Here is a 16,838-nt window from a genome sequence, read left to right on the forward strand (position 1 = left end):
AGATTCAGATGGTCTAAGGAAAGACGATATGGCAAAGCCCTTTTTAAACTGAAGATTAAAGGGAATCGTTTACAATGGTTTAAGCAGGTATAATTCCAAACAACAAATGATTCTAAAACTCAGGCTTCATTTCTTGAAAAACTCTCAAATGACGAGATATTTAAGACGGCGAAACTCAAAACAAATTAGAAGAAATTGAAAACCCAACTTTCCAGGCACCTAAAAGTGGTGAACAAAAATATTAGGTAAGAACTGACTGTTTGCTAGTACTATTACTAGAAACAATAAAGAAATAGCCTAAATTGTCAGGAAGTTGGTGTCCTCAGTTCTCTTTTCCATTCCCCAGATAATGCCTCGCAGCTAAATTAGCTTTTAATTTAAAAGGGTAAGGACATTTCTGGCCTAAAGGAATCAGGTAAAGTGACTCAATCAAATAACAAGCAAGCATACATCTATTTGTTCATTCCTCAGTGGGAGATAATCGCATAAAGAGGAGGAAAAAAAAAAAAAAAAAAAACTTTCTCAGTTGCTGACATGGCTTAGAAAACCAACTTAGTCTTGTCAGCAGAGTCATGGAAAAAAATGTGAGGATTTATATGAGGCACTAAATATTAGTGAAGAAAAATAAATTGAAAAATATGTTTTTATGGTCAAATAAAATATAAAATAAGGGCATAAACTTATATAGTTCAGAAGATTTTTCAGATGTCATTTAAAATTAATCATCAAAATCACTTAGACAATATTAAAAAAAAAAAAAAGGCTTCGTATGTTGTCCTCTAAATTTTATAATGGACTGTTAGAGAATATGCCAAAATTTATCTTACTAGCATATCTGAGTAATTATTGCTGTGATTCTTCTACTAAAAAATTACAACTGCAGTATTTATAGCACTGAGACTAAGTAAGCCTCCAAGCAAAAATACATTATTCAGGTGATAAATGTATTTCATTACATTTTTTTGCCATTTTCTTCTTATCACAATTGCCCTATTTTCAGAAACGTTACATCATTCAGGGTTAACATTTCCTTCCAGAGGGAGAAAAAATATTAAATCCATTTTCCAATCATAAATACTCGGAGAAAATTCTGGCTCCTGAAGTGAATCCTGAATGTGAGACTTTTTTTTTTTTTTTTTCTCCTTTCTTTCTTGTGAAATCTTGGTATCTATGGAAAACATCCATATTCTTCCTATGGAAATTATTATCAATTCAATGTATCATTTCTGTTTCAAAACTGTAATCATTAAACTGGTGTCAAATTATGAAACTCAAAAATCACTGTATATGTTAAAAAAAAAAAAAAAAGAACATGATACTAATGTATTTTTTACATGCTTGGATATTATTTCCTTCCTTCCTTTTCAAAACTTGACTACTGTTGATATTTTTCTGTCCAGGTAGCTTACTGTAACTCATTGCAACTGATTATACATTGGTGCCATCCTTTTTTTTATTATTATTATTATTGGTCAATTTGGTTAGCTTTCTGTTTTTTTATTATCTTCCTCATTTAAGACACTCTGAGCATCCCAGGTCCATAATCAAGTTTTCCAACAGATTCACAATCAATTTCTAATTCTAACTGAAGGCTCTGAACATAATCAAATTGAGTACACATACATCAAAGACTGAACAACAATCTGTGAGCACTGCAAAGCCTTTACCATGCACTTAATGCTGATCACAGAGCATTTGCAGAAAGTAGGCAGAATTTTTTTTTTGCTGGAGAGAAGCTGGTGCTAGAATGAACTTCCTAAGCAGGTCAGCCAAATCCAGCACCTTTAGGAAAATCCACAAAGTGATCTTATTTAAGTAAAGCCTTTCTACTCTAAAAATAATACTCTTAACACTAAACATCCCCTGTTTTATAAAATCCTGCCCGCAGAAAGATATTTTAAAGACCGTAAAGAAAAAAATAATAAAAAATGTTACAGATAGGCATTTATAGAAAACACCCACATACTATGCTGGAAAAATGGACAAAGTGCAGTGAATTAAAAAGAAATTAATTAGGGGAACTAACAAGAAAAAAAATTAAACCCACATGTAATTCATTATGAAACCTTTGCAGTGCACCAATAATCTTTTCTTCTCCATCGTACTCTAAAGGCCCACTAGCAGGTCGAGCCACAATCCACAGTGATGGCTCAGTTAGTCACCCTGCAAGTGGTGACTTGTCTTCAAGTCTTCTCGCAGTTACTGGACAGACACTGAAAGCAGACACCCATGCCTTAAGTGAATACAGTATCTATATTTCTTCTACCTTTATTCTTATGTTTATTAGTAGTCCACAAAATAAGACATTTTGCAAACATTAGAACAAATTATAATAGCAATTTTGAAATTGCTTAGGCAATGTGATGTGGCCCTTTTTCCGTTCAGATCCAGAAGTACTTTCTCCTGTTACTTGCTTTGATATCCAAAATTAACAGCAAGAAAGTAGGACAAAAACATTTTTCTTATTTCTGAATTTTTCATGCTGGTGAGTGTGGTTCTGTGGTCTAGTGAGTTCATTATTTGGTGACTCTGGATAGAGCTGGCAATTTAACACTTTCAGTGATTTAGTTTAGGACAACGAAGGCAGAAACCAGGGTGGCAGTTGCCCATGTGGGGCCTTCCTTACTCTCAAACCTTTGATGTATTGCCTGCCTGATGCTTTCATGTTCTGCAGATTTCTTCCCAATTTATCTTAATTTTTTCTTGTCTTTTTTCTGAACAGTGTAGTATGTGTTTCATACCATCTCCCTCAATGCAGTCTCAAAAATTGCATTTATCCAGTGCTCCCTGTGTTCCTCAAGTTCTTCCTTAGAATGCCTTTATCTTACTTAAGATTGTGGGCCCTTTGCTTCTTCTTACATGAAATACAAACACTTTTATATTATTTGATTAGATAGAAGGTTAGAAGCTGCACAGTCCTTTAGTCTTCTGAATTTGTGAATGTCCTGTAGATTTGCATCTTAGTAACTTGGCCTAACTTGATACTCCCACAGTGCTAGCGTAAAACAACAAATTCAAGATGCCTGAATGCCTTATAAGCAATCCTGCAAACCTTTACCTTTTGCCTTGTTGGTTGCTAGGCCATTCTTCCCAGAGAGAGGTGATGGATTTTGGGAGGAGAGTCTCTTCCCTGTTCAAACGGCCAGTAGAAATTTGGAATTTGAATTGCTGTACCCAATTGCTGTTGCCACAGCTACTACATGCAGGAATTTCTCCCCCCTTCATAGCAAGTTAAGGTCTCCTTGGGTCCCTTCACATGTAGGGCAGCAAGTGCAAGAGCCCAGTTCCTACAAAGGCAGCTAAGTAAGTAAGCTAAGTAAGTCCATATAAACCTGTCCGTATTGAAGTTATCCTTACAGTAAGAGTTCCCCTGATGTACCATCATCAGAACTGCTCGATTGTGGGAAAAGCCCTTTGTTCCTCTTCAGTAATGAGGAGTGTTGACGGCAAGTCGAGGGAGGGGATTCTCCCCCTCTCCTCAGCTCTGGTGAGGCCGCACCTGGAGTATTGGGGTGCAGTTCTGGGCTCCCCAGTACAAAAAGAATATCGAGCTTCTAGAGAGGGTCCAGCGTAGAGCCACAAAGATGATTAAGGGACTGGAGTATCTATCCTATGAGGATAGCCTAAGTGAGCTGGGCCTGTTTAGTCTGGAAAAAAGAAGGCTGAGAGGAGATTTGATCAACATGTTCAAGTATCTGAGGGGTGATTGTAGGGAGGATGGGGTCAGGCTCTTCTCTGTGGCAGCCAGTGACAGGATGAGGGGTAACAGGTGTAAATTGAACCACAGGATGTTCCAGCTCCGTATGAGGAAGAACTTATTTACTGTGAGAGTGACAGAGCCCTGGATCAGGCAGCCCAGAGAGGTTGTGGAGTCTCCTTCTCTGGCAGTCTTCAAAACCTGCCTGGATGCCACCCTGTGCCACGTGCTCTAGGTGTCCCTGCTGGAGCAGAGGGGTTGGACTAGATAATCTCTATGAGTCCCTTCCAACCTCGATCATTCTGTGATTCTTCTCCGTAAGAGAAAAAGAATTACGAAACACACATGCTAATTATTGAAAATTTAAAAACACTGACATACTGATCCATGGATAATCTAGTGATTCAAATGTTCTCAAGCAGTGGAAAGGATACTCCAGAATGCCTCCTTGTTTTAGCCTGTGCTCACTTCTGACTTACACCTTTCCAGACACACAGAAGCAAATGAGAAAACATTTTTGTTTTAAATGAAAACCAGTCAGCAGAAAGTATCCTATTAGAGGGTTCACAAAGAAAGTGCAGTTTGAGAACAGATTCTTCGTTGCTGAAGCGAATGTAAGCTAAAAGGTACCCAGAGAAACAAGCATCTTTAAGCATTTGACTAACCAAATGTACAGCAGACTTTGCCACAGGCATTTGCCTGTGTAGCTCTCTGTACATGTTCTGCCCTGTTGTACTTAGCCCTAGGCAGAGCAGATCAAATTCAAAATGAAATTGTTACAAACATTTTTTAAATTAGCTTGTGGAAAAGTTATAGAATATATAGCCTACTTCAATCCTGTTTTACATATAGATTTTTTTATATTTTCCTAAAAAGAGATCTATTCTCATTGGTTAGTATAACACTAATTATTTTGGCAGAAAATCATGACATTTCTTAATTGCTAGGTTTTTTTTAATTATTTTTGAAGACTGTCAATGAAACTTCATATTTAAGTAAAGTGCATAATGTTACATATTAATGTTACATTTGACATTTAACTAACATATAATAGTGGCGTTTAAATTTCACATAGCAAGAAAAATGAATCAAAAAAGATCTGCACTTACAGAAAAAAATCTTTTCTTAATCAATCACATATTACCTGAATTAAAAAAATAATGTAATTGTTTTTTATCATGACAGACTTATCTGCATACTTAAACATGCAGGCCCTGAATATTAGCAATCAGAGAGGCTGCTTAAGAATCTAATGCTTAATAAAATCAACTGGAGTTGAAATCCATGAAACAAAGGTGTTAAACCTAGATGCAGGCTTTTCTCACTAGGAACTTAATCTTATCTTTGGTGGCTAAATGTCTTTGAAAAATTGTGTACAAATCCTGTTAATTTAGTGGATCTCATCTTCTCTACTATATTTCATGGGTATTTTTGGAAGAAATGCTTTCTTGATTTTTTCAGTGCCTAGCTGGACTCTCAAGGGCAAATGAATTCTGAGTGGAGCTATCAGGCTCCATCACACGCACCTGCAAGAAGCTCAGTCTTTCTTCAGCTGCTGGAAAGTGCAGACAGCTGAGGCAGTACAAAACTCTATGATGAGGATCCTGAGCTTCTAGTTAATTTCAGGCTGTGGAGGTGTTGGGATTTGAGAACCGATACTGTACAGAACCGAACGCACAACGACGCTCAGTGACAACCTGCTGTCGAGCACAGGGCATCACGGACAAAGTGACAGAGAACCAAAAAAAGAAGCAAGGAGAAACAAGAATGAAAAAGACCAGGTTGGCAACATATGCAAGCTGGATGCTATTACATGTCTGTGTATGTAAAACTAATATACTACTAGCCTCAGAAACAGTAAAATTTCATGTTCACATTTTTAATATTAATTGTTATCAATTCCACTGGTTTCAATTACACTACAATGCATTGCACCTTCATGAGTAAAATTTGGCCAAATTAATCAAAATACATACAGAGAACTCCTACATTTGAACATTCCTTAAAATTTTTTTTATAGGTAAGATACAAATCTAGAGATTGAGACTGAAATATTTGTTTAAATTGTGAGATAATTTTAAGCCCACATATTTCAACTTGAGCATTAAACTTTAAAATAAAATTTAAGCAGGATTTCTCAGCTAAACAGAATTCAAAATTGAGAAATTAATCTTGATATAGAGAATATTTTAATTCTTATATTTCTTTCTTATCCGTATTTCAGCATTATATCTGGTGATATCCTGTTCTCCATGGAAAACGTTTCACAATCATCTATTTTCTACAGATACTTGTATTCAATCTTTATCGTTGTAACTCTCCCATGATTTTTTAAATGTTATTTTTAAATATTTGCAGCAATATAGGGGGAAACCTGTTTTCACATCTTTCTCAATCCATTTGAGCATATATGCCAAACAGTGACCATTAATTTTGAATACAGTGGTACTCACAAATGAATCAGGAATAAAAAAGCTGCTGAGTTTCCAATATGTTAAGTGTTCATGTTCTATTAAAAAAAAAGAACGCATTGAGTGTGCTTTACTATGCTGCCTTGATTTTGGAAACCTGGACTCCCCTATGATAAAAGGCAAAATAAATGGAAAACAAAAACTTATCTCGAGTTCAGCATCCAAAGACAGAAGCAGCAAAACCAGATTTTTTGAAAACAATGACTTTTTAAGTCCTCCAAATTGTTTGCACATTACAGGAGCTTCATGCTCTCATCATTCAGATGTCTAGCTTCTTTGCTTGCCTAAATAGAACATATAATAAAGTTGCACAGAACATGTGCAAATTAGCAGCCCAGAGATGCACTAGATACCATCTAGCACCCATCAGTTCACACCTGGCAACCAAGCCAAATCCTGTGTCAAGGTGCGTCACCAACACAACAGCCAGAAGCGCAGGGCATCCTTCAGCAGTTTCTTCTGCAACCGTCCCTGGCCCAACAGCAGCCCTGTGTCTTCCTCTGAAGTTCGTAATTAAATCTATAAAACACAGTTTTATAGATAAACACAGTTGCTTGACCATTGTAAAAGGCAAATACTTTGTATGTCCCGCTGAGCTGTATCCTATAAATTGCTGAGCCAAACACAGTGATTCTTCCACCTCCTCGAAAGCAACCTGGATTATAAAATCAGGTCTGGGAACATAGGCACAGCAATAAAATTAACCAACGCCCGCAGATTCAGCAAAGGAGCTGCTCTCAGGAAGGAGGACAGCAAATCCATGAGGATGCCCATATTCAGAGGACTCATTTACTGGTGCAGAAATGAGAATGAGCCAGCAGAGCAGAGCACAATTCCACCTTCCTCACTACTGAATTTAACTAGAGCCCGGGCTTGCTGACCCGCTCCAGGTCCACAAGAGTCCACTGCCAACAGAGCAAGATTTCCACTAGTGCTACCAAAGTTTGGTGTTAAAACTACAAGATTGCAAAACTCAGAAGATCACAAGTTGAAAATAAAGATTTGGGATTGAATGGTCTTTTTTTATTTCTTGCTCTTTACTTTCATCTCACAATTCACATGCATATGTTGAATTTCACATGCTGGTAATGTGTTTGTAATCTCAGCACTTCCAAATGATAGAAGCTTGCATTTCTTTTCCAACCAACCAAAATATTTAAAGTAGAGCACTTTAAAATTGAGACTTGAAGGAATCACTGTCATGGTGTCACTTTCAAGGCACCAGACAAGAGTCATCTCTCATAGAAAAGGAGGAGAAGCTGTGAGGGTCAGCAGGCCCTCATAAATCTCGATCAGGATTTCAGTGCCTCCAAGAAGCTCCTTAGGAGCTGCTGGGCACCGGCCATCTCAAAACAAAGCCCAGTTTTCACTCACTCAAATGGAGCACCACGGGTATCAGAACACCAGTTACTTTCAGAAATTCCTGGCCACATCTAATATCTAATTATAAGACATAAACAAATATAATTTTGTTGCAAAAAAATGAACTCAAAAAAACTTCTAAAAACAGGCTTTAAAATATATTTGCAACACATACGTTCTCATAGTTTTGATTCCAGTACGATGAATTACTAATATGGACACTTGAGAAAAATTTATTCAATCTTGTATTTCTCGGAAACTGAAAATATTCAGCTGAATACATGCCACCAAGTAGAAATAAAAGTGCATTCATTCTAATGAAACATATCTTCTTATATATATATATATTTATATATGCGTGTATTTGTGTGGGCATGCATGAATGTGAATGAAGTTTAAAACAAGTACATTAAGCATGATTTGTTTTTTGAATTAACATTTTCATATTTATTATATATGCATATGAAAACACACAGAGCCTTTCTTAGCATTTAAGAAAACCTGCTTAAAAATGTTGAATGTTAATATGGAAAAAAATCAGTCAGGTTCCAACTGAAATAGTGTCCCTAAAATTACTCATGATATTTATAATTCATTATTATTTCTTTACATAAAATGTTTCTCTAGAAGAAATAAGCCCATTCTCTCACTGATAAAATGATTTACTAATATTTGTAAAAGCATTAACAATACAGTATTACAGTTTGCAGTTATTTTGTTATTGTTCAAGCCAGCCTTTCCAGGCCTATTTTTATACATATTCTTATGATTAAAGGTCTACGTAAACATTTATGCAATCCTTATGAAATGACAAATTTGAAATCCTATAATTAAAACATAACAGTCTTTTAATTACAGTATAACAGCCCCCGGATTACAATATTCTAGTAATCTAGTCATTCTAGCAAACCAGATTATTTATAATCATCTAGAATTTTTTAACTACATTTCCACAAAACAGCACTTCCCTGGACCATAAAATTTGCTATTTGTTACATCAAGAAAATTATTTATTATATCATACTAAAAGACAGATTTCAGAAACAAAAGCACATACTAAAAAGTATTTTAATTCTGTCCATTATAATTTATAATTGCTGTACTCTTACAGTATGTACGTGATGCAACTCCAGTCATAATGCTTATCCTGTAATAGCTCAGTAATTTCCATGAGCAATCAGAATAACAAACCAGTGAGAAGAAAGAAATACTATTATGCTTGGACTGTTGGAAATTTATTTGTTTGCAATTAACCCAATAAAAAAGAAATGTGTTATTGATATTTGTAATGTCCCAGCATCTGAGGTGGGCAGTCACGGACCAGCACTCCCTGTGCCCTTGCAGAACAAAAACACAACCGTCAACCCAACAGGTGTTTTACCTAAACTTGCACACAAGTTTTTGCCTAAACCAATAATCAAAGAGCACAATGAGCCCTAAGGCACCTTAATCACATTGCAATAACTTCTGGACTTTGTTCTCAACAATGACAGGCAGAATATCAGAAAAGGCTATACATCTCTGAAAGGTCAGAGAAACTTAAAAGCGACTAGAGAAACACAAGAGGAAGTTCGGATGCTGCCTACCTCATGGTAATTTTTTTTTACATAGCCAGGCTTGGCACTCAACCCAAGAGAGAACAGATGGACAAAAACAAAGGATATGAGTTCTGGACAGCACAATAGCTAGCAACCCTAATAGTTTAAGAATCACCAAGAGTTGTTTTCTCAAAATTCCCAGAATTTTTATGCTGAGACAAGTTCCTTTAAACAGAGCAGGTAAAAGAATTGCTTCTGAAGTAGTGATTCATAGATTTTAAGCTCAAAAAATTGGTTTTACAACAAGAACACTACTGGTGTTTCAGACTTTTTCAGAGTCCACATTGTAAGCTTCATCAAAGCACATGCTGTGTTGCATTACCCAAGACCTGCAAGTGACATAAACATTCACAAGACTGGACTGCTCCTGCCCAAAATGCTCACAGAACAAAAATCAAACTAAAAACTACTTAGTGAAGTTTTAACTAATATCTTGATGGCACCTGTCCTATTCTTTTTCATAATGATTTCACTAACATTATCTTCACTTAAACATTTCTGTTTTTGTATTTTAAAAATGCTTTAAGAAGTGTCTACTAGTCTTCTCTACTAAGTTTTCTCAGACATTTACTACAAAGTTTCTAAATTACTAAGTGGCAGGAGGGCAGGGAAGCCGACAAGAATGGGGAAAATCGAGAAGCTTTGAGATTTGGGGGAATGAGGGAGGGGGTGGTCAGCTCTCCTGACAGATTGATATTGATTGCAAGGTATATATCTGTTTCCATGTAACATCTCAAGGAAGCCATGGGATTTTAAGTGGGTGCAAACACCGCTTTCTTAAACACTCCCAAGACCTATATATTGCAATTCTGCCACAAAAGCTGTTTATTTGTGGAGGCCTTCTGAGCTTTGCATACGGTATCTGTCCTTTTCTTGGACTGTAGCAACCGATTCTGGCATTTTTGCAGATATTAGAAAATTAGAAGAAAAATCCTTTGTTACAGCAGTTCCCATATGCAACAATGATGTACGCACCAGTCAGACTTCTACAACAAGCATTTTTTTTGAATAAAAAAAAATAGTTATGCTCCTTCTAGTTTAGAGACTGCAGGCCGTGTAACACATCTGAAGAGTCAGTGAGATATTCTGCTCTACTGACAAGAAATACCGCTGTGCTGATGATGCAAGACATGGTTTGCCTCATTTGTACTGACTACAGCATATAATGAGCGTGTATATGGTGTGTACTAGAGCTTTGGAAAGCTAAGAATAGAAAGTTGAAGCCACTAAGCTGTCAGAACCGACAGTCTGTCATCAAAGCCCTACAACGCAAGCAGCAAGAAAGTAAGTATTGCAAAAATCCTCCTCCTTTTAAAAAGAAGTGCCTTAAACAGAGAATTATGCAAAGCAAAAGCAAGTGGTTAAGCTAATCTCTTTATTTCTAAAAATTTCCAATTTTAAGAAGGAAGTATCTGCTTTGTAGTCCACATCCAAACCACTTTAAGATGATGCAGCTTTTTATTCTACACTTTCAAGTCCAATCATTCAAATTTACCAGTTGCATTTTCCTGGACCCTAAAATTTAGATGCCTGAGACAGAACATTTCTGAAATATATATTTTTTCCATTTTTTTTACATGAATTTAATTCTTCGAATCTCTACAGAAAAAAAAAATCGGGAAAGCTACCAGTCAGCAGCATAAAACAAAAAAATCCTAGAGTACTATTCCCACAATTTCCCTGACTGCATCTTTATTTCTTATTGATAACTTAAACACCCGTAATATCACTCACTACTACCACAGAGTTTTCAGTGTTTCACCGGGAGACATCTGACACACAATCAATTTCTTGCTGAGATTTACCTACTTCTAAAATAAAGCCCAGGTACACGTCCATCTGTCAAAGGAAGTTTACATGTGCATATGACCTTCCATTCCAGGAATGCCATGGACATTCCCAGTTGAATTTAATAACACAGTTTGCTCAACTCTAAGTACAGTTGAAGGTGTTTTTTCCTTTTTCCTGTTTTTGCCAGAATCTAATAGCTTTTTTTGTTGTCGTTGTTTGGGGTTTTTTTTTCCCCTCCATCCTTACATATTTGAGTGACTGTGAATACATCTAGAGCACATCTAACACTATTAGGGGCTGATATCTTGAACAATTCCTTAAATCAGTGACTTCAGATCAGATTTTCTTGATTTATGGTATTTTGCCCACATTTATCACATATTTCCATGAAAAGCTGCAAAACTATTCCAACCGCTCTCCAGAAAGCAACACAAATGCGCAATACCTGCCAGCATCTTTGAGTGACAGCTACATAGCAATTGCCCCCGGTGAAATTAGTCACGGAACGTCTCTGCTTCTGTCACTGCAGCCACGCTGATGCAGAAAAGACTCCTACGTTCTTTCAAAAGCCAACAGGACTCCATGAAGGAGTTTAAGATGAAATGTTTAAGCTCAACATTTTGCAGAAGTAAATTCAAAAGTAGTATGGTACTCAAATGCAAAAAATTGTTTTAAAATAGGCAGAAAATAACACATAGCAACACCAATACATTTTTACAAAGTTTGATTCACTCAGGTATGCTTGCAATCACACAATCTGTTGAATGGTACTTTTTTAATATACTCTTTGAATGTGCTCACAATAAATGTAATTCTAGAATCTTTGCTCACCAAGTTTGTGCAAATGTTTTCACAACCATAATTTTACCTTCATTTCATCCTGCAGCTTCCTCTTTTCTTCAGACACTTCTTCCCTTGTTTTCTAGCAAGAACCTTTATCATCTGCTTTCACTTTTATCTTGCTTGACTCACAACCTATGCTCATCAACAACTTTGCAGAAATGTGGCAGAGTTTAATCATCGTCAAGTATTCAGAGCTTATTTTTTGTTTCATGAGAATAATTTCTAAACTTCTCCAACGCTGAAAATTGCACTGAATAGATGCTCTCCTCCATTACTTGCCATTATATAATATATTGTAAAATAAAATGTCATTATTATTATGTAGTTCCATGATATTTTTTGAACACAATACAAGAGTGAATATCTATGTTATAATATATTACTTAAACAAAAGGAACCTTCTCTTTCCAGAGTTTTCAGTTATTCAGATTTGGCTGATTGCTTGAGTTGATTGATGACTAAATTTCCCTCACCTGCTTACAATTTCTCATCCACAAAAGCTGTAAAAAAAACTTATCTAAGAAGTACAATGGCAAAGAAAGAAGAAGCAGGTGGCAATTAAAGTTTTACATTTGGAATGAGTCTCTATTTTTAAAAAGGAAAAAGTGGAAAGGGAACATGAAATTATTAGCAAAATAAACTGGAAACTTATCTATTTAAGAAGTAGGAACTGTGGGAAGACCTCAACCCATAAATTCATTAAGCTACAGTCAATGCTGATGCTTTCCACCCAGTATTCAGACTGTTTTTCATTTTTTGACAAATACAGATCAAGCTGTTCTTAAACAGGAACACCACAGCATGCCATATAATTCTGAGAAATCTATTTTAATCATTACATTGGCATATATTCTTTAAATAATAATAATAATAAATATTTGTGTCCTTGATTGTTACTTCGTTTCATTCCAGCATTTTCTCAAAAAAAAAAAAAAAAGCTGATTTTTTCACTCAGAATTTGGAATCAAACAGTAAGAAAGAAAACAGCCAAATCAATTCTAAATTTATACTTGCAATTAGGTTTTGGGGTTTTATTTTCAATGGTAGTATTATCTCAGTAGTCTCATCTTGAAAACGTAATAGTGCCCCTGTAATTTTCCAGGAGAGTTGCAGAACTCCTATAGTCTCTATACACTTGCTTTTACTATCACTACAATAAGCGAACTGGAAATTAGCACAGCTATGCAAAGTGTTGGGTCAGGCTCTGTCATCCATTCTCATAATGAGTAAATATATTTAATCTGCAAGTCTCGCTGCAGGTCACACACAGCATTAACAAAAGCAGAAGAATGTGGCCTGTTACTGGGAGCAGCTTCCCACACTCACCTGCTACATCAAAAATAGTTACTACCCAAGATCTTGCTATTCCCTTTCTCCTACGTACTGAGGCCTTCGTAGTAGTAACTATGTACCACTTCCAGCAGTACAAGAGTCCTGGATATAAACAATGTCTACCCGTAAGCACAGTACATACATAGGCATTATATGCATCTATGGACACATTTTAACAATGTCAACAATATCATGCTTTAAAATTTTACATCTACTGGCTTTTAAAAAATTGCCCTTCGAATTTTAAAAGATTGGAAGAGGAACATTTAGAATCTGATGTTAGAACAGAAAGGAGGTCAATTTGGCTTTATGCACATTGGTTTTACTGATATTAATGCCTTTAAAAAACAGAGGAAAGCTCTGTGCAAACTCTTAACGTAAACATGTGCACTCCTTATATCAGAAGCATCAAACCTCCACCAAGTAAAAACCATTTTGAATACCAATAGAGAGAACCCCTAACAGAGGGAAACAATAATTTAAAAACAATTTTTGATATTAAGTATCTGTAAGTGATAGCTTGCAAGATATTTTACATGTAATGAAGAATACAGGTATATACCTCATCCTTGAACAGGAAGCAATAAAAGGTCTTTGTAGAGAAGATGTACACATTATTTCTCCTATTTTCGTAAACAAATAATGACTTTGTGGTGATCTTTTGATTACTCACAAATCTTTTAAAGTACTCTCAATAATCACACTAAAAAAAAAACACACACTTAATGACTGATAAGACATTAGATAATTATACAAAAAGCACAAGAATGAGCATTTCCTTAATCATATAGTTCTACATTCAATACATTGTGTTTTTATCATTCACTACATACACTAACATGTTAGCGCTTTCAAGAATAGTTGATTATTTTTGCATGTGCAAATTTCCTTTTTGTATTCTACAGTATTTCTTTTTTAGACAATTGACAAATTTTGTCATATGATCTTCTCCAGATCTTCAGAGGGGGGGAAAAAAAACAGCATAATTTCGAAGAAAGGTGCTACAGCTGTGTAGGAACAATTTCTAAAATCTGGCAAGAAAAGTGCAGAGGGAAACCTACTTTCAGTTAACTCCTCAAAAACCCAGGTAATAGTGCATTTCATCATTGAGCTTTTCTAATTAAAAGCTCATATTTTAAATCAATGCTAGCCTATGACTACACTACAACAGAAATAAATTCTACTTTACACACTGTGTTGTTGGTGGGAAATTTTATTGAGGTTTTGCAATCTCTAAACATTACCACAAGATAAAATTGAGAACTACATTTGCTGTCTTTTCACTACAAGTAATTACTTTTTCCCCAATATTACCTACCATGTATTATAGTTCACAAAAAGTTGATTAACTCTGTTGCATACACCAAAGGCAATGATAAAGGAAACACCTTTTTCAGCTTTGAGCCTTTTGCTTTATGCCCAGAATCCATTAAATTCAGCTAAGTATTCATTTGTAGCTGGATTCCTGTTTGCATTTGTTTCCAGTCAAGATGAAGACTGATCCCTAAAACAGAAGTACTCTCAAGGTACTACTGTGTTTTATCTTCTAATCTAGCAGTGCTTAATGCAGCACTAATTCCCGCTCCTTCAGCTCTGTCTTGACTCCAGGCAACAAGACTCCCACCATACAAAAGCCCTTCCTTTCTTACCATATGTGGGGCTCTAATCACTTTTATATGCTATAATACTTGATGTACAAAGAAAATACAGCAGAAGTGTCTGGAGTGGATGAGCAGTGCTGTTACTGTTGATGCCATGCCTGGAAAGCAGGGCACCTTGTTCACCTGCCAAGGTCCTTTCGGAAACACAAGAGGAAACGAAAAGGATGGAGGAAGGCACACGCTACAGAAATACAGTGCAGAGCACAAATCTCCCTTCCCTACTTCACATACGTACAGCGAGTGCATGGAGCTACCAGGGTGTTATAAAGCACAGAGGACAATCCTTCAGGGAATCAGTGATCTAGAGATGGACGCTGGCTTTACGCCAAATTGTCTTTGAAAGGAAAGGAACTGGGCAAACAGTCTTGTCAGTGAGAAAGATGGGGAACTTAGTCTAACCCAGTGTCAGAAACAGTAAGCACATAATAGGAATTAGGATTCATAAAAGGTGTCCAGAGAGCAAACAAGAGACTGTCCCTGACACAAGGAGAAATGAAATGCCAGAAATAATCTCCTGGTGTGTCACCGCCTGCCAGCAGATCACAAAATGGACCACATCGACAACGCGGTGAGGAGAGCAGCCCCCATGATACGCAGGCTTGTTGCCACGAGCGCCTCTTAGCAACTTACGGCAGCTGAATCTTCTGCCTCGTTCAAGCTTTGTCAACACTGCGTAGCCCGTTGTGCTAACCCAGAACCACCTCAAGAGCCAGAGAAGCCTCCCCAAACCTATGTGCTATGTTTCTATGGAGGTGTGTGCGTATAAGTACATTTGTCTGTGCACATGAGACACTTCTCCCTTCCCCAGGGCAGGCATTTTCCAGCACAAGGCAGGAGCCTCCATTCACAAACAGACTCTCAGGAGCTGGTCGAATGGGACACCCACACATAAATCCTGCGAGCACTGGCAAAGCCTTGGCTGAGGGAGGCAGGGAGGAAAGGTCATTTAACAGCATGACAAGGACCGCACCAATTGATCCCTTCCAAGCCTGCCAGCAACCACTGCCCAACTGCCACTGTGCAGTGACGCTGTGGCGCGCCATGTACCCAGCAATGACAGGAACCCCCCAGATGACCAGCTCCATGCTGGTGCGCCAGGAACTGCGACACCGCAGCGCAAAGCCCAGACACACAGAGAGATCTAACAAATTCCACTGCATGTGCCAGTGGGAAAGCCAGGGACCTTCAGAGACAGCCCAAATCTCGGGAAGGGAGCAGGTCTACCCCAGAGCAGCCCACAGGACCCTGCTGGGCGGCAGAGCTTGCGCTGCCCGTGCTCGCAGCCTCCCCCGCGGGCAGGTGCCGAACGGGCTGCCGAGAAACGGGGGCTGGGGGCACCCGGGGGATTGGGTGGCTGCTGCGACACGCTCATACCCAACGCGCACACAGCGGCTCCCTGCGCAACCACCCTGGCGCCGCGACACCCGCCGCCACCGCAGCGCTCGCCCCCGCGACGCTCGGCGCGCCAAAGGCGACCTGTCCCCCCCATGCCTCGAAAGCGGCTCCGCTCGCTCGCCGCCACCGCCGGGCAGCCCCCGCCGCGGCCGGCAGCCTCCCCCGGCGGGCAGCCCCGCATCCCGCCCCGTACCGTGGGCAGCAGCGGCTCCATCTGCGCGCCCGGCTCCTGCGGCTCCATGCGGCGGCGGCGGCGGCGCCGCGGCGCCCTCCCCGCCGCCCTCCCGGCGCTGCGGGAGCCGCTCGCCGCGCAGCTCCGCGGATCCGGCGGCGCGGAGGCAGGAAGCTCCCGCCAGTCACATGGCTCCCCGCGGCCCGGGGGGAGGCGAGCGCCGGATCCACCTGCGCGGGCCGGCCCCCCGCAGCCCCGCGCCGCTCCGCGCGGCCCCGGCCCCACGGCAGCGGGGGGAGCGGGGAGAGCGCCGGGCGCCCCTGCGGCCAGCGGCGAGAGCTGGAGGCTGCACGCGCCGCTCTGGCCTCAGCCCCCCAACACTGATGTTTCAGGGCAGGACAATTAGCGCTGGGTCAAAAATCATTGAGCTCCTGCTAATCAGCATCATCAGAGCACTGGAAAACTCAGCGCCCCTGCGAGAGCCTGCCACGCTTTGACCTGTGTCCTCAGGCAGTA

General features: G+C 38.9%; 1 protein-coding gene across 1 annotated transcript in view; it reads right to left on the reverse strand.

Annotated features, from left to right (window-relative positions):
- Window positions 1-16,444, reverse strand: part of SLC4A10 (solute carrier family 4 member 10) — a 138,810-nt gene extending 122,366 nt beyond the window's left edge. The window contains exon 1 of the mRNA XM_088519472.1: window positions 16,344-16,444. Within this exon, the coding sequence (XP_088375598.1) occupies window positions 16,344-16,391 (48 nt within the window). The 5' untranslated portion in view covers window positions 16,392-16,444. The remainder of the gene's footprint in view (window positions 1-16,343) is intronic.
- Window positions 16,445-16,838: the final 394 nt, after the last annotated feature.

This window comes from Tinamus guttatus, unplaced genomic scaffold (genome assembly GCF_059628265.1).
Source record: "Tinamus guttatus ecotype Peru unplaced genomic scaffold, ASM5962826v1 Tinamus_guttatus_pri_ptg000060l, whole genome shotgun sequence".
Lineage (NCBI taxonomy): Eukaryota > Metazoa > Chordata > Aves > Tinamiformes > Tinamidae > Tinamus > Tinamus guttatus.